This window comes from Rhinopithecus bieti, unplaced genomic scaffold, assembly GCF_001698545.2.
Source record: "Rhinopithecus bieti isolate Rb0 unplaced genomic scaffold, ASM169854v2 scaffold_12928, whole genome shotgun sequence".
Lineage (NCBI taxonomy): Eukaryota > Metazoa > Chordata > Mammalia > Primates > Cercopithecidae > Rhinopithecus > Rhinopithecus bieti.
In genome coordinates this window covers 427,356-451,692 of record NW_016807614.1, presented here as the reverse complement: position 1 = coordinate 451,692, position 24,337 = coordinate 427,356, and the positions used below count along the sequence as shown (strand labels likewise).

The 24,337-nt window shown below is 46.2% G+C and overlaps 1 protein-coding gene across 8 annotated transcripts in view; it reads right to left on the bottom strand.

Moving 5' to 3' along the window:
• PECAM1 (platelet and endothelial cell adhesion molecule 1) overlaps nt 1–24,337 on the bottom strand; it is a 96,761-nt gene that overhangs the window by 46,718 nt on the left and 25,706 nt on the right. For 3 of the 8 annotated variants that reach the window (XM_017882855.1, XM_017882857.1, XM_017882858.1), the window contains exons 1-6: nt 23,408–23,672; nt 23,295–23,321; nt 10,526–10,819; nt 7,484–7,789; nt 3,706–3,981; nt 717–965 (exon numbers count right to left, since the gene is read on the bottom strand). In XM_017882855.1, the coding sequence (XP_017738344.1) occupies nt 717–965; nt 3,706–3,981; nt 7,484–7,789; nt 10,526–10,819; nt 23,295–23,321; nt 23,408–23,525 (1,270 nt within the window). In that variant the 5' untranslated portion in view covers nt 23,526–23,672. Of the gene's footprint in view, nt 1–716; nt 966–3,705; nt 3,982–7,483; nt 7,790–10,525; nt 10,820–23,294; nt 23,322–23,407; nt 23,688–23,873; nt 24,011–24,337 lie in introns of those variants that run through there. The other 5 variants (XM_017882851.1, XM_017882854.1, XM_017882850.1 and 2 more) reach the window with 3 other exon arrangements.

Here is a 24,337-nt window from a genome sequence, read left to right as displayed (position 1 = left end):
GAGACCATCCTAGCTAACATGGTGAAACCCTGTCTCTACTAAAAATACAAAAAAAAAAATTAACCAGGCGTGGTTGCGGGTGCCTGTAGTCCCAGCTAGTCGGGAGGCTGAGGCAGGAGAATCGCGTGAACCCAGGAGGCGGAGCTTGCAGTGAGCCCAGATCGTGCCACTGTACTCCAGCCTGGGCGACAGAGCGAGACTGCATCTCAAAAATAAATAAATAAATAAATAAATAAAATAAGAAAATAAAATACAAAATTAGCCAGATGTGGTGGTGGGCACCTGTAATCCCAGCTACTCGGGAGGCTGAGGCAGGAGAATCGCTTGAACCTAGGAGGCAGAGGTTGCAGTGAGCTGAGATTGTGCCACTGCACTCTAGCCTGGGAGACAAAGTGAGACGCTGTCTCAAAGAAAAAAAAAAAAGTTTGACATTGACTAAGTAGTGTTTCCTTCCTGACTTTTTGGGTGGGTGCTTGTTCCAGGAGGCAGAATCTTGCCAGAATCTTAGCACGTCAGAGGCCACATCATCATCAGTGAATCAGTGCTCTGAGCAGGAATACCTCCTTGTTTCTTTGGCCTTTTGATTTCACCCTTCTCTCCCTCTAGTTCTTACCCTGCCTGAGTCTGCTCAGACCGGATAGGGCGGCAGCTGCAGATAAATTTCCTTTCTCCCATTCAACCCCGGATGCCTTCTGAGTCAGCAATGATATACTCACCACATACGACTATCTGGACTGTGTTGCTTTTCTTGACCACTTTGTCAATACCTGCAGTGCAGATATACGTCCCACTGTCCCACTTTGAGGCTATCTTGGTGAAATCTTGAGTCTGAGACACAATCGTGTCTTCCTTCTGGATGGTGAAATTGGCTGGAGGTGCTCCTGGGATGGAGCAGGACAGGTTCAGTCTTTCACCTTGGTCCAGACGTGTGAAGGAAGGTTCCAGTTCGGGCTTGGAAAATAGTTCTGAAACACAGTGAGTGGGAATGGAGCCAGATGTGTCTGGCCACCACCCTAAAAGCCCCTTCCTGGAGAGGCCCTTGGGTCGGGTGCTCTTAGCAGAACCAACTTCCAACTTCCAGCAAAAAGTTTTCCTTTGCTTCTCATATACCTAATGATCACCCCAATAAGGCATTAGGGTTCATTCTTTGCCTAGGATTCCAATGGCATGTTTTCCTTTCTTGTTAATCCAATTTATTTCAATGATAAGGATTAGAAAAGTTTTGCCACTTGTGGTCAGGTGTGGTGGCTCACACCTGTAATCCCAGCACTTTGGGAGGCAGAGGTGGGTGGATCACCCAAGGTCAGGAGTTGAGACCAGCCTGAGCAACTTGGTGAAACCCCATCTCTAATAAAAATATAAAATTAGCCAGGCATGGTGGTGCCTATAATCCCAGATACTCAGGAGTCTGAAGCAAGAGAATCCTTTGAACCCAGGAGGCAGAGGTTGCAGTGAGCCGAGATGGCTCCACTGCACTCCAGCCTAGGCAACAAGAGTGAAACTCCATTTCAAAAAAAAAAAGAAAAGAAAAGGAAAGGAAAGTTTTGCAGCTTGTAATGCAGCAAATATTGATTCATGAATTCACTCATTTATTTATTCACTCACTTATTTCACCCCACAAGTATTTATTGCAAGTTCTCTCTGTGGTGGGCCCCTTGCTAGAGTAGCAGTGAATAAGAAACAGTCTCTGACTTCAAAGTGCTTACATTTAATGGTTGATTTAGATGCACTGTTTGTGGCAGAGCCCATAGAAAAAACACTGAACTGGCAGGGCGTGGTGGCTCATGCCTGTAATCCCAGCATTTCGGGAGGCTGAGGCGGGCGGATCACAAGGTCAGGAGATCAAGAGGAGCCTGGCCAACGTGGTGAAACCCTGTCTCTACTAAAAACACAAAAAGTATCTAGGTGTGGTGGCAGGGGCCTATAATCCCAGCTACTCAGGAGGCTGAGGCAGGAGAATCGCTTGAACCCGGGAGGTGGAGGTTGCAGTGAGCCAAGATTGCGCCACCTCACTCCAGCCTGGGCAACAAGAACAAAACTCAGTCTCAAAAAAAAAGAAAAGAAAAAACACTGAACTTAGCCTTGGGGAATCAGGGAAAGGCCTCTTGGAGAAAGTTATCCAGGGAAAGTGTCTGAGACAGAATGTCTCAGTCCATCTGGGCTTCTATCACAAAATGCTGTAGACGGGTCTATTTATGTCTATGAATTCTTCACAGGTAAAACCGAATCTTAGGTAGCTCTTTATCCCCAGTAAGTTGCCCAGCATACAGAAAGTGCTCAATATGTGTTGAACTTGTACTTTTCTTTAATGAGATAATATAAATTGTATCAGCAAAAAAATATCATGAGTCATCAAAATGTAAGTCATGACCAATATTTACTAAATTGCTAACACACACTATAGACCAGCAGGATCCAATGTATATGCCAATATCCCAGTTGGGTAGTTGGCAGCCTACTTATGATGCTGGGGACTGTTGCTGACACTGCACACTCAGTGCTTGACACATAGGAGGCTTTTAGTAAATAAGAGAACAAATGAATGAATGAACGTATGAACGCAGACACACGAGAACACCTTCACCGTGCAATCAAGAAGTGCTGACTCTCTCTATCCCCTGAAACATTGTCATCCAACACTCATTCCTTCATCCAACAAATATGTATTGACTTCCTACTGTGTGCCAGGCACTGTTCTAGGTGTTAAGGATATAGCACTGAACAAAATAATGTTCCTGCTCTCAGCGGCTTACATTCTAGTGACTGCATACACATAATAAACAAGAAAGGTAGAGTATATTTTGGAAAACATATACTCTACCCTTTTGGAAAAAAAGAAAAGAAAATATATATAAACCCATCATACAGTGTTCAACAAAGGGTAATTGTTATTTCTTTCTTTTTTTTGAGACAGAGTCTCACTCTGTGGCCCAGGCTGGAGTACAGTGGCATGATCTCAGCTCACAGCAGCCTCTGCCTCCCAGGTTCAAGAGATTCTTGTGCCTCAGCCTACCGAGTAGGTGAGATTACAGGCATGCTGCCATGCCCAGCTAATTTTTGTATTTTTAGTAGAGATGGGGTTTTACCATATTGGCCAGGCTGGTCTCAAACTCCTAGCCTCAAGTGATCTGCCCACCTTGGCCTCTCAAGTCCTGGGATTACAGACGTGAGCCACCATGCCCAACCATGTTATCATTATTTTTGAATTTACTAACACTTTCTCATTTGTGGCCCTGACATAGGACCCATGTCTGGGATCTAGCATAGTGCTTGTCACAGGGGATGGAGAAATATGACAGAGTAAAGAAAACAGTAACCAGTATTCATAGAGTCTCACTCTGTACAAGTCTCTCCACTCATGCTTATAGCATAGTTATCTCATTATAGCAGTCCTAAAAGGTGAGTGTGGTCATCATCACATCTCACAGAGCTGCGGCACGTTCAATAACTCACCCAAGGTCACAGAAGCAGTGAGCGGCAGGGTTGAGTTTTGGTGCCGGAGCCTGTACCCTCAACAAGCACAGTAGACTGTTAACTTGCTCTGCACTGGCTTCTTCCCACGAACACCAAAGCCCCACCTGAGCACATCCATTCAGATAAGCAGGAGCAGGAAATGTATCAGCTCTCTTTGGCCACGCTGGATTGCAGCATATTGGCTCCTTGAGCCCACCATATGCCAACACCCTCCCACAGCAGCAGCCCTACCTGTTATGTTGACGATGATGCTGCTGACCTTGGATATGCGGCTGGACTCCACTTTGCACGTGTAGTTGCCATTGTGCTCCACCATGGCCATGACTGAGTACACAGCCTCGTTGCCGTGTCTGCTGTGGGCCACAATCACCTTGTCCTTCTGAATTATGATTTCTGGAAACTCCTGGGCCAGGTGAGTCACTTGAATGGTGCACTTAATGTGGAGTTGAGCTCCTTCTGTGATCATTCCAGTGGGGCTGATGTGGAACTTGGGTGTAGAGAAGGATTCTGCAAGAGAGGAAGGCAACCTGGTTGGACTCAGGTGCAAACCTGCGCAAGAGGAACCTCATCTGCTCTTTTTGCTGCTTCCCCTTTTCCAACTTCTATTGTTCCTAACTAACTTTAAAAATTCAACATTTCTTCTCTAAAACTTTTGCCTGGGCTGCTCTCATACCCCCTCCCTTCTAACTCACTCTTGCATCTTCAGGCTTCTTCACTGCAATTCTCTGGCTTTCTGAAGCTTCCCAAAGGCCAAACACCTTCTCTAGATCTCGCCTGCAGAACCTTGTTCGGACGACTTCAGAAATAACCACTGTATTTAGAAATGATCTTCCTCCTGCCCACTACGAATTTTCTAGGCTCTTGTCAGCACTTCATGGAAGCTTGGTATTTCAGCAGGAAGATACTATAGCTTAAAAAAGTTCAGCTATGTGAAATGGGCTGCTTCATGGAAATGCATATTTAAATAATCGCATGCCTCCAAAAAAGTGGCTTCTAGTCTTTTCTATTTCATTTTTTAAAATCCTGGCCATCACTCACTAAACTGATTTCATGACTCACACAGTTGAAAAACAATTTTGCCTGGGCGTGGGGTCTTATGCCTGTAATCCTAACACTTAGAAAGCCCAGGAGTTCTAGAACAGCCTCTGGGCAACATAGTGAGACCTTATCTCTATTAAAAAAGAAAAATAATTTTAATCAAGTATAGGTCAGATACCAACCAGGGCATAGGATCTTCAGGGAAGTAGGGATAGGTCCTAGGCTTTCGTTTCCACTTACAACAAAAAAACAAGCCCAGGGCATAAACTGGAATATATACACAGATTCCAACTGTGTAAAATATAGAGTAGGGATATTTAAAAAATGCTAATAGTGAATTTAGAGTAATCTAATACTTTAATATTCATTAGTGATTTTTAACATTCCAAAGTCAATTCATAATAAGAAGTTATCATAAAATAATAGCACATGACTTCTCAAGTAAAAGTAAAAAAGGGGAAGGCATCCTTTACATGTTTTAGGACTCTCAAATTTTAGGTCTTCTGGGGAACCTTAATAATAGCTGAAGGGTGTTTTTCTTTCACCCAAATCAACTCCAGATGCACCAGATATTTAAATGCAGGGGAACAAGAAGTGAAACCACAGCACAGGAAAAGAAAACATAGATGCGTTTTTTTCCTTTAATAATCTTGACATGTGAAGAATGTATGTCAAGACTTTTAAGTATGAATCACAAAACTGAAGCGCCATAAAGAAACAAAACAGGTAAATTTGACTAACTGAAGATTAGAAACTTCAGCATGGAAAACTTATCATAAAACTAAAAGAAAAATGACAAACTAGAGAAAATATTTACATAATATCACTGACAAAATAACTAATTAATTTATAAAAGACTCAGCTGGGGGCGGTGGCTCACGCCTGCAACTTCAGCACTTTGGGAGGCTGAGGCAGGAGAATTGCCTGAGCTAAGGAGTTTAAGACCAGCCTAGGAAACATGGTGAGACCCTCCATCTCAAAAAAACATATTATAAAATATTTTTAAAAATAAAATAAAGGGGGCAGGCACGGTGGTTCACACCTGTAATCCCAGCACTTTGAGAGGCCGAGGTGGGTGGATTACGAGGTCAGGCGTTTAAGACCAGCCTGGCCAAGATGGTGAAACTCTGTCTCTACTAAAAATACAAAAATTAGCTGGGCATGGTGGCAGCCCCCTGTAATCCCACATACTCGGGAGGCTGAGGCAGGAGAATCACTTGAACCTGGTGGGCAGACGTTGCAGTGAGTTGAGATCGTGCCACTGCACCCCAGCCTGGGCGACAGAGTGAGACTCCATCTCAAAAAAATAAATAAATAAATAAAAATAAAAATAAAATAAAGGGCTTGAACAAATCCAATCAGGAACAATAAAAATGACTTTAGTCAAATTTACCTATCCTGTTTCTTTATGGCACTGGAGTTTTGTGATTCACAATAAAAATGACAAAGCATATATGAATAGTCAATTTACGGGAAAAAAATGTAACAGATGAATAAACAAACTCAACCTCACTAAAAACTAAAGAAATACAAACCACCACAACAATGATATATATCACTATACCTCAACTAGATTGTCAAAAATAATAAAACATTGAAATACTCTGTTGGGACCAGGCGCAGTGGCTCATGCCTGCAATCCTAGCACTTTGGGAGGCCGAGATGGGAGGATCACTTGAGACCAGGAATTCGAGAACAGCCTGGTCAACATAGCAAGACCCTAATCTCTATTTAGAAAAAAAGAAAGAAAAAAGAGAGATAGAGAGAGAGAGAGAAAGAGAGAGAGAGGGAAGGAAGGAAGGAAGGAAGGAAGGAAGGAAGGAAGGAAGGAAGGGAAGGAAGGAAAAGACTCTGTTGGTAAGGATGTGGGAAAATAAACACTAGCATCACTTCTGATGAAAATGTTCAGGCATCTTGAAGAGCACTTTGGCAATATTGAGCCAGGCACAGTTGGCCAAACCTTTTATAAATTAAAGGAATTAGCTCTTTGTCAAAGGTGCTATGCAAATACTTTCTCCAGTTTGTCATTTGTCTTTTTATTTTATGATAAGGTTTTCCTGCTGAAGTTTTTGTTGTTGCTGTTGTTTTGAAATGGAGTCTCACTCAATCACCCAGGCTGGAGTACAGTGACACGGTGGCTCACTGCAACCTCCACCTCCCAGGAGGTGATCCTCTTGCCTCAGCCTCCAGAGTAGCTGGGACTACAGGTGCCCACCACCACACTTGGCTAATTTTTGTATTTTTAGTAGAGACAGGGTTTCACCATGCTGTCCAGGCTGGTCTCAAACTCCTGACTTCAGGTGATCCACCTGCCTCGGCCTCCCAAAATGCTGGGATTACAGACGTGAGCCACCATGCCTGGCCTCATGCTGAAGTTTTTAACTGAAAATGCACAGACCAGCTGTGGTGGTTCATGCCTGTAATCTCAGCACTTTGGGAGGCTAAGGCAGGCAGATCACCTGAGGTTGGGAGTTCGAGACCAGCCTGACCAACATGGAGAAACCCCGTCTCTACTAAAAATACAAAAATTAGTCAGGCGTGGTGGTGCACACCTGTAATCCCAGCTTCTCTGGAGGCTGAGGCATAAGAATTGCTTGAATCCAGGAGGCAGAGGCTGCACTGAGCCAAGATCACGTCACTGCACTCCAGCCTGGGCGACAGAGCGAGACTCTGTCTCAAAAAAAACAAAAAACACACACAAAAAACCAAACCAACCAAACAAAAAGCATCATATATATTAAGAGTAAAGTGTTGTTGGCGAAACTCTCGTTTGAAAAATTACATGCAATTTAATTGTATCACAGTCAAAAAAGCTTGAAAAATAACTGGCTCAAAATGATTAAGAACAGGTCTTAAGTCCTGAGAACAACAGCCCAGTCAGAAGGCCCAACCTCTTTCCAGTTCTGGGTTCTTTCTCCCCATGCCAAACCAGAAACCACAAGAACGATGAGAAAGGGAGCAGGACTCTGACCCCTTACGGTGACCAGTTCACTCTTGGTAGATTCTGAGGTCTGCACATGGATCCCAGCAATGATCCTAGCTTGACATCGGAAGGATAAAACGCGGTCCTGTTCCTCAATGGGGAATTCCAGCATCACAAAATTCTGGTCCCGAGAAGTTTTCTCTCTTTTTTGCTTGGCCATTTTTTTATTTAGTTCAAGTTTTTCAATTGTGAAGTGTATTGGGGCCTTTTCCTCTGGGACGGAACAGTTGACCCTCACGACCCCACCTTGGATAGCCTCTTTCTTGTCCAGTGTCACCCTGGGACTGGGCACTCCTATGGGGAAAGAGAAAGTCTGTCAGTATCAGCCTGATTGAGAGACACAAGCCTCCCTCCGCTGAGTGACTGTAGTTGACCCATGAGAGGACTCTTTTTTGTTCTCTGAATACCCAGTGCGACCTACCAGGTAATAACTGAACAGGTATGTACCCAGCACAGTACCAGGTAATTTGAAAAATATAAAATCTGGAGGCTGAGGTGGGTGGATCTCTTGAGCCCAGGAGTTTGAGACCAGCCTGGGCAACACAGTGAAATGCCATATCTACAAAAAATTTAAAAATTAGCCAGTAGTAGTTAGTGGTGCGCACTGGTAGTCCCAGCTACTTGGGAGGTGGGAGAATTGCTTCAGTCCAGGAGGTTGAGGTGGCAGTGAGCAGTGAGCCCACCACTGCACTCCAGCCTGGGCAACAGAGACCCTGTCTCAAAAAAGAAAAGAAAAGAAAAGAAAAAATATAAAATATGCTCAATGGGAGTTAAGCTATGAGGAAGCAAAGGCATAAGAATGAGACAATGGACTCTGGGGACTCAGGGGAAAGAGTGGGAGTGGGGCGAGGGATGAAAGACTACACACTGGGTACAGTGTACACTGCTCAGGTGATGGGTGCACCAAAATCACAGAAATCACCACTAAGGCCACGCAAGGTGGCTCACATCTGTAATCCCAACACTTTCGGAGCTGAGGCAGGGGGATCACCTGAGGTCAGGAGTTCGAGACCAGCCTGGCCAACATGGTGAAACCCTGTCTCTACTAAAAGTACAAAAATTAGCCGGGCATGGTGGCAGGCATCTGTAATCCCAGCTACTTGGGAGGCTGAGGCAGGAGAACTGCTTGAACCCCGAAGGCAGAGGTTGCAGTGAGCTGAGATCACGCCACTGCACTCCAGCCTGGGCAACAGAGTAAGACTCTGTCTCAAAAAAAATAAAATTAAATTAATTTAAAAAATTAATTTAAAAAATAATATATGGTCAAGATGTAGTTGGTGTTTTCTTTCAATGGTTTATAATCCCATTGGGAAGAGGACACAATCGGATTCCCAACAGATGATGCTTAGAGGGGAAAGGTAGTCAGTATTTGTCAGTGTCACTGTGATTGTTGTTACCCTTTATTGAACACAGCCACAGGCTAGGACTGACTTTAATTTATTCCATGAACACTGACTGAATGCCTACTATGAGCCAGATTCATTGTTCAAGATATAAAAATAAACCAACCACCATCTCTGTCTTTACAATTTCACTATCTAGAAGAGCAGACAGATGTGTAAGAAAGGATGGCAATACTGAGTGAAATAGGAAATTTGTGGACTGGGCATGGTGGCTCGCGCCTGTAATCCCAACACTCTGGGAGGCCAAGGTGGGTAAATCACTTGAAGTCAGGAGTTCGAGACCAGCCTGGCCAACATGGTAAAATCCCGTCTTTACTAAAAATACAAAAAATTATCCATGCACAGTGGCACATGCTTGAAATCCAAGTTTCTTGGGAGGCTCAGACAGGAGAATTGCTTGAACCCAGGAGGTGAAGGTTGCAGTGAGCCAAGGTTGCACCATCGCACTTTAGCCTGGGCGACGGAGGAAGACTCTGTCTCAAAATAAATAAATAAATTTCCATTTATTAGGAACTCACTAGGTGCTGGAAATTTTGCTAAGCACTCTACCCACATGACAGCTTTTAACCCTCTCAATAATTGCCTGAACTGGGTCTTGTTATCTTCCTTTTACTGGTGAGGATTTTGAAGTTTAGAGCTGTTAAGGGACTTCCCCAGATTGTAACCCAGGCAGAGAGACTGCTGAATGCAGTGTCTTAACACACCGCTGTGGCCTTTAGACACACAAATACCATTGAATGTAGAGAGAGCATCAGAGCTGTAATGACTGGCACCCTTGGGTAGATCAATTTTGTTTTGAAAAGAGAAGACATCATTGAGTTGAGTCTTTTTTTTGAGACGGAGTCTCGTTCTATCGCCCAGGCTGGAGTGTAGTGGTGCGATCTCGGCTCACTGCAAGCCCTGCCTCCCGGGTTCACACCATTCTCCTGCCTCAGCCTCCTGACTAGTTGGGACTACAGGTGCCCGCCACCACGCCTGGCTAAGTTTTTGCATTTTTAGTAGAGACAGGGTTTCACTGGGTTAGCCAGGATGGTCTCGATCTCCTGACCTCGTGATTCACCTGCCTCAGCCTCCCAAAGTGCTGGGATTACAAGCGTGAGCCACTGCTCCTGGCCTGAGTTGAGTCTTGAGGAAGAAATCATAATTTATGAGATGAGATGAAGAAGCACTTTGGGAGGCCAGAGTAAGTGGATCACTTGAGGTCAGGAGTTCGAGACCAGCCTGACCAACATAGTGAAACCCCGTCTCTACTAAAAATACAAAATTAGGCAGGCGTGGTGGCACACACCTGTAATCCCAACTACTTGGGAGACTGAGGCAGGAGAATCGCTTGAACCTGGGAGGTGGAGGTTGCAGTGAGCGGAGATAACGCCACTGCACTCCAGCCTGGGCGACAGAGTGAGACTCCATCTCAAAAAAGAAAGAAAGAAAAAAAAAAAAAAAAAAAGCCTGGCCTATTGGAAATATATCTAGTGCTTACATTTTCAGGTAAGGAAAATGCCAGGCAGATGAATGAGAGGGTGATGGGTGGAGAGTTAAGTCCAGCGTCACTATTCATTCACAGCTGTTATTCATGCCACTGTGTTATGCTCCATCTGCTTGCCTGTGCTTAGTTCCAAGGACTCACCTCTCACCAACACCTGGTACTCTGATGTGGTTTTCTCTTTGTTGTTCACAATCACAGTACATTTGTACGTCCCTGAGTCATAGACCCGGGCTTCAGGAATAAAATAACTCTCTGTGCTATTCATGGAGGAGATGTTGTAAAACAGCACGTCATCCTTATAGAACAGCATCTGGTGCTGAGGCTTGACATGAGAGGTGGTGCTGACATCCGCGCAGCACTGCAGGGTCAGGTTCTTCCCATTTTGCACTGTCCAGTCTGGCAGGCTCTTCATGTCGACACTGTTGATTGTGAAAGCTAAATGCAAAGGGAAGGAAGGCAGACATACCTGTTATCTCAGAAACATCATCCTGGTGACCTTCACCACATCAGATGTGATCTTATCCCATCCTATGCAGTATTGAGTCCAGAGGTCCTACATGCCAACAGGGCCAGGCTGATAGTAACAGTGCATAGTGGCTCAAGTAGGAGGCAGTTGGTACTAAGCTGCAACTTTTCCCACCAAGGCAAAGGAGCAGAGTATGATAAAGATGTAGAGCTAGGCATGGTGGCTCACGCCTATAATCCCAGCACTTTGGGAGGCGTGGGCAGATCACCTGAGGTTAGCAGTTCGAGACCAGCCTGGCCAACATCGTGAAACCCCCTCTCTACTAAAAAATACAAAAATTAGCCAGGTGTGGTGGTGCATGCCTGTAAACCCAGCTACTTGAGAGGCTGAGGTACAAGAATCACTTGAACCTGGGAGGTGGGGGTTGCAGTGAGGCGAGATTGCACCACTGCACTCCAGCCTGGGCGACAGAGTGAGACTCTGTCTCAAAAAAAAAAAAAAGATGTAGGTATCCTGTGAGCTGCCACATCTTGACCCCTGGAGGGAGCATAGGATTCAAGCAGTCAAGTGTTCAAGTCCTGGCTTATCATGTACTGTGTGACCCTGGGCAGCTAACTTCTCTGAGCTCAGTTTCCTTACCTGTTGGATGGGGTAGTCATATCTCACTAGGTCTTTGCAGGAAACATACAGGAGAGCAGCCAGAACATCTCCTGTACAGTGCCCGATATACATTAAGTGCTTAATAAATTACCGCTACCTCCATTCCAAAACCAGATGGTCATACCCAGGCCCTCCTTCTCCACCCAGGCCTTACCGAATTAGCACAGTCCCAGCTGGCATTTTCTATCTGATGGGCTCTGAGGTTTCACCAGATGGTGAGGACTTGAAACCAGTTTTTAGGCTGCTACTTGCATTTTCAGCCTCACCTGCTACCAAGAAACAAAGACTACAGATTCCCCTCTGCCCACGACAGGAATCTCCAGTTAAAACCCAAAACAGTTACAACGCTCAACCAGCTATCCAATCTCTGCCAGGAACTAGGCTCTGGGTCAACTGGCCAATAGTGTCATTTCTGGCCGATGTCCCCAGAACACAATTGGCTTATATCCAGCAACCATAGGCTGTCAATAGAATTCAGCTAACTACGGATCACATGTTGAGGCCCATTCACAGTAGCAGGCTGACAGAAGGGTGGATTGCTTAAAACTGGGTGCTCTCTAGCTATTGCTGTGTTTTTGTCAGTTGGTTGGTTGTGAGCCACTGCCCTGAAAATTTTCCAGGCTAGAAGATCCTGAACCATGCCCATGGGTCGGGACTTGTATCCAAACTTCAGACCAGACCAGGGTGGCCTGCTTTTCGAAGATCCTCTTGGCAATGCCTATAGGTGCTTTTGCAGCCCACCTGTGGTCCTAGTTATACCCCTTGACATATCTCAAAGCACTCACTATCTTCCCTGTGGTTCTCTTTTCCAAGCACAAGAATCCGGGTTTAATCAGCACCATAAAATATTCACTCTCCAAATTCCTGTCAGAAAACAACTTCAAACATCTCATGTTCTATACATGGCTAAAAAAATACGGATGAAGCTAGATGCAGTGGCTCATGCCTGTAATCCCAGCATTTTGGGAGGCTGAGGCAGGAGGATTGCTTGAGCCCAGAAGTTTGAGACCAGCCTAGGTAACATGGCAAAACCCTAACTCTACAAAAATACAAAAAAAAAATCAGCCAGGCATAGTGGCATGCGTCTGTAGTCCCAGCTACTCAGGAGGCTGAGGTGGGAGGATCACCTGAGCCTGGGAGGTCGAGGCTGAAGTGAGCCATGATCACGGCAGGGCACTCCAGCCTAGGTGACAGAGTTAGATTCTGCCTCAAAAAAAAAAAAAAAGAAAAGAAAAAAGAAAAAGAAAAGAGGCTGGGCACAGTGGCTCACAGCTGTATTCCCAGCACTTTGAGAGGCCAAGGTGGGTGAGTCACCTGAGGTCAGGAGTTTGAGACCAGCCTGACTAACATGATGAAACCCTGTCTCTACTAAAAGTACGAAATTAGCCAGGTGTGGTGGCACATGCCTGTAATCCCAACTACTTAGTAGGCTGAGGCAGGAGAATCGCTTGAGCCTGGGAGGCAGAGGCTGCAGTGAGCTGAGATTGCGCCACTGCATTCCAGCCTGGGCAACAAGAGCGAAACTCCGTCTAAAAAAAAACTAAAATAAATAAATAAATAAATAAATAAATAAATAAAAAGTAACTGATCTGTAGGGGATTTGGGAAAAAATGTACTGAAAGCCCATGACCATAAAACCAGGTGTTTTTCCCAAATCCCTACATGTCCCCCCAGAAATTTCTACATGCCCATTCTCAAGGAAGCTATCCATCCAGCATCTGGACCTGGGATGGAAAGTGACTATGTCTGGTATGCTTTGTTAGTCCCCCATCTATCTCCATGAAGTGTGAATAATGCAATCATGGAATTTAAAATTTTTTATTTAAATTTGTGAGTGAATGGAGCAGTCAAATGTTTAAAACTCTCAAAGACAGATGATATGATATGTAAAAACCTCAAAGAGTCTATAGAAAAATTATTTGAAATAAATGTGAGTTTAGAAAGGTGGCTGGATAAGGCCGGGAATGGCAGCTCACACCTGTAATCCTGGCATTTTGGGAGGCCAGGAGTTCGAGACCAGCCTGGCTAACATGGTGAAACCCCATCTCTACCAAAAATACAAAAATTAGCTAGACATGGTGGCATGCACCCATAATCCCAGCTACTTGGGAGGCTGAGACAGGAGAATCACTTGAACCTGGGAGGCAGAGGTTGCAGTGAGCTGAGATCACAACACTCCACTGGGTGACAGAACAATACTCTGTCTGCAAAAACACAAACAAACAAACAAACAAGCAAAGGTGGCTGGATATAAGATTCATATTTTACAAGTCAGCATAGTGGTCATCTCTGGAGGGAGAGACTATGGGTAGGGAGAAGCACAGATGCAAGCTATTAAGAAATGGTCTTTTGGGATGTTGGTCTGGGATGTTGATGAGATGTTGTCCCTAATTTCACAAAGTGTTCCAACAGCACCAGGAAACACTGTGTTTATGGTGAACAACTGATTTATTTCTATCTTGTGGATTCTGAGAATGTTCTAATGGACCTTGTTCCCCTTTTTGCTTTGATTGCTAACACACAGCCAAAATTTCACCTCTGCTTCTAGCAGTCTTTGGGATGTGTTTTGTGCTAAACGGGCCATGGCTTTATTTCCCTGCCTTTATTTTTCTCTCATCCTGATTTCCTCATTAATTGTATCTTGTTAAACAACAATACATAATTTTTATAAGTGGTCCCAAGTCGTTTTTTTGGAATAAGAAAAAAGTTAGCTAGCTGGCCAGAGATACTGGCAAAACCTATCCTTTCCCTCTCTTTTAACAAAGTTAGGCCTTTTTTGGGTAATTGAAATTTAATCTGCAATTTTAAAATAAGTACCACAGTTTGTGTCTGCTGCTATATTCTGAGCAATTAATTTAACAACAACAACAACAAAAATGGCGTCTGATCAGTCCATGAGGTAAAACAAGGTGATGGTTTAAATTCAAGTCATTTCCCCCAGCGTTACTCTTTGGAACTCTCTTTTTTGTCTTTATGTGCAACTTACAAGCTCCTGATTTAAGGAGCCTGCTGGATGGGCTCTGGACACAAAATTTTCTTTGGACCAGCCGGGCACAGTGGCTTATGCCTGTAATCCCAGCACTTTGGGAGGCTGAGGCAGGTGGATCACTTGAGGTCAGGAGTTCAAGACCAGCCTGGCCAACATGGCGAAACCCTGTCTCTACTGAAAATACAAAATTAGCTGGGTGTGGTGGTAGACGCCTGTAATCCCAGCTACTTGGGAGGCTGAGGCAGGAGAACTGCTTGAACCCAGGAGGCAGAGGTTGCAGTGAGTCAAGGTCATGCCATTGCACTCCAGCCTGGGCAACAAGAGCAAAACTCCATGTTAAAAAAATTTTTTTTTCTTTGGACCATATTAATTTCTCTGTACCCCTCAATTAATATAGTTCTCTCCCATCCAATCTCTTCCCTCTCAGAGACAGTTAGGTCTCCTTCCATGACCTCTTCAGTACTTCCTCCTTCATTTTAAGCTATGCTGTGTATTCCAGTGACTCAAACAGGAGAGCAGAAATCAAGTGCATGGAGCCAGACCTGGGCCAAATCTCATCTCTGCTACCAACAAAGCTGTGTGACCTTTGGCAAGTCCCTAAATTCCTCTGAGCCTCAGTTTGCTTATCCATACAATAGGCACAAGGAATGCAAGTATAAATTAGAACCTGAGTTTAAGTACTTAGAGTTCCTGGCACCTATGAAGTGCTTGAGAAATGTTAGATAGATTCTTCCAGTTTCAGAAATAAAGTCAACACTTTTTTATTTTTTAATTTTAATTTTTTAGAGATGGGGTCTTATTATGTTGTCCAGGCTGTTCTTAAACTCCTGGCCTCAAGCAATCATCCTGCCTCAGCCTCCCCAAGTGCTGGTATTACAGGCATGAGCCGAAAATCAACTATTCAGACCTTTAAAGCTGTGTCTCCACTCCATGTTTCTAGGGCTTTTTTTTTTTTTTTTTCCCCCAAATAAAAACCATATTTAAGGCTGGGCGTGGTGGCTCATGCCTGTAATCCCAGAATTTTGGGAGGCTGAGATGGGCAGATCACTTGAGGTCAGGAGTTCAAGACCAGCCTCCTGGCTAACATGATAAAACCCCATCTCTACTAAAGATACAAAAACTAGCCAGGCGTGGTGGCAGGTGCCTGTAATCCCAGCTACTCGGGAGGCTGGGGCAGGAGAATCACTTGAACCTGGGAGGCGGAGATTGCAGTGAGCTGAGATCGCGCCACTGCACTCCAGCCTGGGCGACAAAGCTAGACTCCATCTCAAAAAAATAAATAAAACAAAAACCATATTTAACATTTTCAGGTTAATTTATAGTGACTTATCCAGCCTCCCAGTTTTGCACACTCCACTGAGTGCTCTCCACACGAGTCATTCATCTGCTCTCCTGTTTACTGAACCAGCTCCCATCCCTGGCTGGTCATGCCCTAGACCAGCAGACAGTGCTGGATACAGAAGGGAGTCAGACACGCCAGGTTCAAACCCCTGATCCCACAGTCCTTAGCTGGGTGATCTTGGTAGTTATCTAACCTCTCTGGGCCACCATGTCTCCACCTACAAAATAAGAACACGAATACCTGCCTTCTCCAGTATCTTTAACCTAAACAGTGACTGCACCCAAGTGACTGAGGGCACAGAAGGGGCCGTGTATATACTGCCCAGTGCCTGGCCCCTGGTTGACATTCTCTGCCTTCTTCCTTAGCACCACTCATAGCAAACATTTAAGGGGGTTTTTCTATGCCAAGCACTGTCCCCCACACTGGGGGTTCAGAGAACAGTGAGGCTGGCAGTCTGCCCTTGGGGAGCTCGGTCTGCACTCCACAACTCTTCCTACTCTGGGCCATCCAGCCTCAGCACAATCCTTGCCTGAGCCTCCTACTGACCAGTCCTAGTTCATTTGATTTTTATAAAAGCCCTCCCTTTTTAAAAAACAATTTTAAAGCAAATTTGACTAAAGCACCAAGCAGTGGTTTTTTTAGTGGGGCTGGTACCCACTAGCACAGGGCACTTCCACCATCTTGCTTTTATAAGCAACTCTAACACACATCATCTGCTCAAAGAAACAAACTCAGGTGGGCGCGGCGGCTCACACCTGTAATCCCAGCTCTTCGGGAGGCCTAGGCGGGTGGATCACCTGAGGTCAAGAGTTTGAGACCCACTGGCCAACATGGTGAAACCTCACCTCTACTAAAAATACAAAAATTAGCCGGGCATGGTAGCGGGCACCTGTAATCCCAGCTACTCAGGAGGCTGAGGCAGGAGAATCACTTGAACCCAGGAGGTGGAGGTTGCAGTGAGCCAAGATTGCGCCACTGCACTCCAGCCTGGGCAATAGAGCAAAAACTCCATCTCAAAAAATAAATTAATTAACAATAAACGAACTCAATGTATGCACTGACAGGAACACCACATTCCTATGGCTAGCTTGAACAGAAAAGGGAGAAGAGAGGGCAGGATGGAAAAAGGAAAAGCATTTTATAAAATCTATCAAGATATGAGTCTCAGCCCTTCATCTTAACGCAAATATCACTGACAAAACAACAAAACAGTGGCCTAGTTTTTACTGCCACAACAACCACTACCTCCCTTGCTATAGCTGCTCTTCAAGATGCCCCCACAATGATCCTTGCCCTCTGCTCATCACACTTACACGTGGTCGCCTCCCACATTAACATCAACCAACAAAATACTCCATCAGGTAATAAAAGACAATGCAGTTTTTATCCTGGCCACTCTCTTCTCCTGTCTGGGATCCCTCATTCTGGGCAAAGCCAGCAGTCATGTCATGAGTAGCCCTGTGGACGGCCCCCAGGATGAGGAACTAAGGTCTCCAGCCCACAGCCACAGGAGTGAGCTCGGAAGCAGATTCTCCAGACTCAGTCAAGCCTTCAGATAAACCGCAACCCTGACCAACAATTTATTTGCGCGATCTAATGAGACCCGGTGCCAGCCAGCACCACCCAACTCAGCCATCCCTGCATTCCTGACCCTCAGAAACTTTGGGATAATAAATCTGTGTTATCTTAGGCCAGTAAGTTTTAGGTAAATTGCTAAGCAGCAGTAAGTAACAAATATGCCATGCAACCAAACTTCAAAAGTCTCTACTTGATTCTTGTTTTGATAATCTGGAAAACATTATCTTCTTTTTAAATAAACCAGCCAAGCCCAGGCAAACTGAATTACTGCCTGGAGGTCTCACTATTTACACAGTGACTGTTCACAACCCGGGGGACATGGGCCCTGGGAGGTGCATGGGTGGGTGTTAGGAGGCTCATCAACTACCTCCAATTGTGTGCAAATGTGTGCTTTTTCTGGAGAGAGGGCCCACAGATTTCCTTACAGAACCCAAAAAGGTTTAGGACTAATGTGACGAAGGGTGGGGCTGTGGGACAGCCTAAAGAGGTCAGATCTTTTCAACCTGGAGAGATGAAGGTTGACGGAGAAGGATCCAAAGTTGTAAAGTCACCACGGAACAGCCAGTGACCACAGTGCCAAACCCCAAAATGCTAAAACAGTGGGACCTTGACCTCAAGGCCACTCATCAATGGATGGTGGAGCTCCCTGGAAACATGCGGCACCATGAGTCGGCCAGCCACCTGGCCCTCAACCTGGAAATGACTCAGAGAGAAAGTGGAGGGTGCAGGAGAAGGAGGGGCTGCCCACTCTCATCAGGAAAATTACTGGGAGCCATGAAGCACAGAGCCCCTGATGAACTTCTGTGCTCATCAGAGAGCACGCTGGGCCATCTTCCTACCTGAATCTCAAGCATCTCCAAGTTCAGTTCAAGTTCCCATCAATGAGACATGTGTCGAGCACCTGTGCCAGGTGCTGGGCTGACAGAGTAAATAAGAAATCATCCTTGCTGTCCCAAAGAGCGAAGGTTGGCGGGGCCCACATAGCTGGACTCCAGTGATATCAGTAAGCACCAAGAGGAAGGGCTGCCTAGGAGAGGTCAAGGAGTCTGAAGGAAGTGACCACTGAACGGAACCTGCCAGGCCAAGGACAGGCAGTGGGGTGCTCCAGGTAGGAGAACAGCGTGTACCAGGACACAGGGGTGTGAGAAATCAGTGCATTCTGGGCATGGCCCATTACAGAAACCAGAGTGTGGGGCTAGAGAGGCCAGGTGGCTGGGTCTGTGGTGCCAGAATGGAGGGCCAGCCTGCTGTGCTGACAAGCTGGGCCCTGTCCTGAAGGTGTCAGGAGGGGTGCGACAGCACCCGAGGCCAGTAAACAACCTGGAAGTGGTCCAGGTGAAAGCTGATGAGGCCTGAGCTAGGTGGGTGCAGTGGGGATGAGGGAAGGATAGGCTGAGGATCTCTTGAGCGGACTCAACAGGACTTGTTTCTGGGGTGTTGAAAATGTTCTAGAAAGAATCCCAGCACTTTGGGAGGCCAAGGCAAGTGATCACTTAAGGTCAGGAGTTTGAGAACAGCCTGGCCAACATGGTGAAACCTCGTCTCTACTAAAATTACAAAAATTAGCCGGGCATGGTGGTGTGTGCCTGTAATTGCAGCTACTCAGGAAGCTGAGGCAGGAGAATTGCTTGAATCTGGGAGGTGAAGGTTGCAGTGAGCTGAGATCCAACCACTGCACTCCAGCCTGGGCAACAAGAGTGAGACTCTGTTTCAAAAAAAAAAAAAAAAAAAAAGAAAAGAAACAAAATGTTCTAGAACTAGACAATGGTGATGGTTGCACAACACTGTGAATGTACTAAATGTCATTAATAATAAATGTTATATTATTTTACCACAATTTAAAAAAAGATTTTGTATTTTACCACAATTTAAAAAAAGATTTTGTTTGACTGGATATGGGGTTGAAAGAATGGAAGATAAACTTCCTGGATTAGATTCCCAGGAGGATGTGTGTGCCACCAAACTAAAATAGAAAATGCCACACGCAGCTGGGTGTGGTGGCTCATGTCTGTTATCCCAGCACTTTGGGAGGCCAAGGCAGGAGGATGGCTTAAGTCCAGGAGTTCGAGACCAGCCTGGGCAACAAAATGAGACCCTAGTCTCTACAAAAACAAAAACAAAACTAAAACTAAACAAACAAACAAACAAACAAAAAACAGAAAAACATAAGGAAGGAAGACAAAGTGATGGTGGTACAGCTGGGTGCCAAGGGCCAGTAGGAGGACCAGGAGGAGACATCAAAGGTCAGCCTGTGCTAACTGGAGGCTCAAGGCAGAGGCCAGGGCTGGACTGTGAAGGTGGGAGGCGTGTGGATTTAGGGGAGGGGGGAATGTGGAGGTGTTGAGAGAGGAGCTGGTCTCCAGGGAGGATAAGACCAGGAGCCTGCAGAGACCAGGACGGGGTTCAGACTCCAGGAGAAGACAAAGTAAGTTCAAAGTCAGCCCTGGGGGAGAAGGAGGAGGGTTTGTTAGAGAAGGAGGAGACAAAGCAGGGAAGAGGATGGAGAAGGTCAAGGAGGGAGGCTTTGGGGCATGATCAAAAGTCAAAGGCAGGAAAGGGGTACAGGGAGCCAAGGGCTGGAAGTGTCCATTGCATCTGGCATCAGGTGGTCCTTGGTGGCCCCTCAGCCAGAGGAGACCCAACAGCCGGAGAAGTGGGGCCTGAGGCCAGGCTGCTGGGAGGCGAGGAGTATCTGAGAGGTGACGGGGGTAGGGACAGATTATAAACTAACTTTCAGAGAGGTTCGACTGAAAAAGGAAACTAGAAAGACCAGATGTGGGGACACAAGATAAACGGTGGGGCTGGGTGCCTGCATGTGCTTTTTCTTTTTCCTAAAAAAAGAGTTCCCATTCATGTTTGTACACTGAGAGAACAGAGCCAGAAGCAGAAATCGAGATTCTACAAGTGGTGGTAGGGGAGAGGGACATGAATGCAAGTAGGTGTGGGGTCCTGGGGGTGACGGAGGGGCTCAGCCTGGCTGGCCCCGATCAGCTGAGGAGCGGAGTGCACATGTCCTCGCAGGCCGGGAGGGAAGCTGAGAGGATGGGTGGGGAGGCTGATAAGCCAGCAGCCAGGCCCAGGCGGGAAGTTGAGGGAGTTCCCTCCAGATGACTGTTTTCTAGGTGAAGATGGAGCAGCGGTCACCCACTGAGGTGAGGCAGCTGCAGTGAGGTGCGGGGAGGGGAACAAGGAGGCCTGAGATGAAAGGAAGGGAAAGGACTGAGGCTGTCCCAGGACCCCAGCCACAGAGCGGGAGACGCAGAGCAAGCCTGCAGGCCACACACTGCAAATGCTGGCCTTGGGAGGGGCCTAAGGAATGGAGACCTGGTTTCAGCCCCCGCCCTGTCCACCCCCCATGTTGACCCTGCTCGCTTGGTGCCTTGTGGCCTCCAGATCTGTTTCCTTGAGTGTAAAACAAGGCAGAGGCCCCAGGAAGCAGTGGGAGAGTCGCTCCCTGTGCCATGTTCTGCAGTTCCAGCATCTTCCCTGAAGGTACAAAGAACGTTCTCTAGGAGCCCAAAGAAGGGAGCAATTGATTTCCATGTGGGATGGAGCGGGAGAGGGGAGAGCACCACGGTTTTGGGAAACAGGATGTTGCAGGTGAGAAAAAGAGGAACCCCAAAGCATGAGTGTCTGCAGGGCATGGTATGGGCCAAAGGGTGTGGTCTGGGAGGGTACCAGGGCTGGAGTGGACAAAGGGAGAGTGGGTGGGGCAGGAACCACAGTTGTAAAGGTGGGCTAGGACTGTGTAGTAAACACCATTGTCATTTACCAATCACTGCGTGACAGGGGCCAATGAATCACCTCCTTTTGTCCAGTCTCAACCTCATACCCACTTCATGCCCGTGAAGTTCTCTTATCATCCCCATGTTACAGATTGGGAAAATAGCTCAAAGAGGTTAAGTAAAACTGGTCTGAAAGACTTGAGTCAGGCTTATGGCTCCAGACAAATGGTGCGGCTTCAGAGAGTAGAAGTTCCAGTGCCAGTGCCCAGTCAACTGCCTCTCTCGTGGACAGATCGATTCTTTCTTTCTTTCTTTCTTTTTTCTGAGACAAAGTCCTGCTCCATTGCCCAGGCTGCAGTGCAGTGGCACGATCTTGGCTCACCAAACCTGTGCCTCCCGGGTTCAAGCGATTCTCATGCTCCTGCCTCCCAAGTAGCTGGGATTACAGGCATGTGCCACCATGTCCAGCTAATTTTTTGTATTTTTAGTAGAGATGGGGTTTCGCTATGTTGGCCAGGCTGGTTTTGAACTCCTGGCTTCAAGTGATTCGACCACCTCGGTCTCCCAAAGTGCTGGGATTACAGGTGTGAGCCAACGCAGCTGGTAAAATCGGTTATTTCTGAGGCTTGGTGACACCATCAGTCCAGCAGGATAATTATGAAGATAATGGATATCCTGCCTCCCTGGGTTGCCATGGGGATCAAATGCCCAAAGAAGCACTGTACAGTTGAGCAGAGAAGCCTGGCAGAGTGGCTTTGCCAGTGGCCAACTAGCCCTCCCCAGCCTGGGGCCACTGCTCTGAAGCTTGACTCACCAGCTAGCCTTGCCCATGGACTTCACCTCCAAAGAGCTGTGCAATTTGCCTGCAACCCAGTCACCACCATTCTTTGCTGATTGCAGTGACTTCTGACAAGGAAGTAGCGTTCTGTGGCCTCTCCCTCTCTTCACAGCCCCAGAACACTAGTGAGCCCCCTCATTCATGTGGTCCCAGCAGCAGCAGAACAGAACCCTCTCATCTCAAGACAAAGGTTCAAAATTAGCTCTAAAGTGGAAGATAAGCCAGGCTTCAAAGATAGGCAGCACCTCCCTTCCCTATGTGCAAGCACAAAATATTATAGAAAACACTTGTAGTCTCACAGGTGAATGGAAAATGAGCTCCAGTGTGTGATTTTTATCATTTAGGAGTAAAAAAGTAGCAATAATTTAAACTAGGATCTGTCTTCATATGTCTAACAGATCAATTATATCTCATTTGCAAATAAAAACAATTGGGGATAGTTTACAATATTCAAATAAGCCATTATGGTAAAAAAAAAAAAAAAAAAACAAACCAAAAAACTAATTATGGAATTGCTCATTAAAAAACAAAATAAAATCACCTCCCCATCTCCAGAAAACAGCAATGCACTGGAATCTAGAAAATGTGAGGCCGGACACGGTGGCTCACACCTGTGATCCCCAGTACTTTGGAAGGCTGAGGCAGGCGGATCTCCTGAGGTTAGGAGTTCGAGACCAGCCTGGCCAACATGGTGAAACCCCATTTCCACTAAAAATACAAAAATTAGCTGGGCGTGGTGGCGCACGCCTGTAATTCCAGCTACTTAGGAGGCTGAGACAGGAGAATCCCTTGAACCCCGGAGGTGGAGGGTGCAGTGAGCCAGGATTGCACCACTCCACTCCAGTCTGGGTGACAGAGACTCTGTCTTAAAAAAAAAAAGAAAAAAAAAGAAAATGCATGCTACTTATAATTGTGTTTTTTGCCATTTTTTAATAAAATAAATGACAAAAACCACAATTACTTTGCAACAATCTAATATATTTTCAGACTAGTCAAGTGTAGCAGTGAGAACAAAGAACATGGAGTTTGATCTGTAACTGACTATACAACTCATCAAGATAAACTACTACCTTCAGATCAGCCAAGGAAACGTATGCTACTTCTAAAGCACACTGACCAGAACTTGGCTTAGATCTAAGCCTTTCTAAAAACGCCCACATGGGATAAACTTTAGTTCTCAATTGGAATCTTTTCCTTAATTGTTAGTAATGTCAAACAAACCCCAACAATTTGACATGCGTTTTAGGCATCACAGAAGAGAAGGGAGGAAACCAGATAGAAACACCTGTTACAGTGGAAACATCAGACTTACAGTTTTTGTGACCCTCAAGGCTTGAACCTGCAAGAAACAGAAGAAACATGTTGATTCCAGAAGCTTCGATGCTCATGGAGTTAAAGTGATGTGGAAAGAGAGTAAACACTCACAGAGCAGAAGGGTCAGCAGGACTCCAAGCCACATCGTGGCCCCTCGGGCCCACCTCGGCTGCATCCTGAGAGTGAAGACTGCAGGCACAGTTAGTTCTGCCTTTGGGCCATGGCTCATTCAGCAGAAGGCACTGCCCACAAGTCACTGCTGAGAAACCCGCCCTGTGAAAAGCAGAAACCACTCTGGTCACTTCTCCCGGCGCCTGCAGGGAGACCGGCTGTGGCGCTGGTCAGGTAATGGCAGCCATGGCTGGAAACCGGGAACAATGGGGCCTGGCCTGGCCTGATATCTCCTCAGGAAATGACCGGCCTTCCTGAGGGGCCCCCGAACGCGGCCGCTTTGTTTAGTTTCTTTAGGGAAAAAACAAGGCACAAGTGACATTTGCCTCGGCATTCTTAAACCTCCCTCTGTCTCGCTTGGGTTTGGGGACCCTTCTCATGGCATGGTGAGGGGATTCCTCCCTACCTCCAGCCTCCACCCAGAGGGTTTCTCTCCCAGGATGTCCAGAAAGATCTCTCTGCTTTTCCGGTCCTCCCCTTCCCCCATTAAAGAGGACTTTTCCCACACAGCATAAGTCTGGGCCGCCTGCCTTTCCTGGGCTGGCTTTTCCCCAAAATTGCAGGTTTGTCAAAGAGACCTGCTGCTAGGGAAGGCTGAGCTTGGAACACAGCGGAACTGAGGCGGGAGAATAGCAGAGGAAGTAGTGGACAAAGAGGACCCATGGGCGTAGGTTAGCTTAAGCAATAGCAAAAGCATAAGATGTAAGATAGTAGAAGAACAACATATGAAATAAGGAAGTAAGCAGTAAGAATAGAATTAATGGCTGGGCGCAGTGGTTTACAACTGTAATCCCAGCACTTTGAGAGGCCAAGGCAGTGGATCACGAGGTTAGGGGTTCGAGACCAGCCTGACCAACATGGTGAAACCCC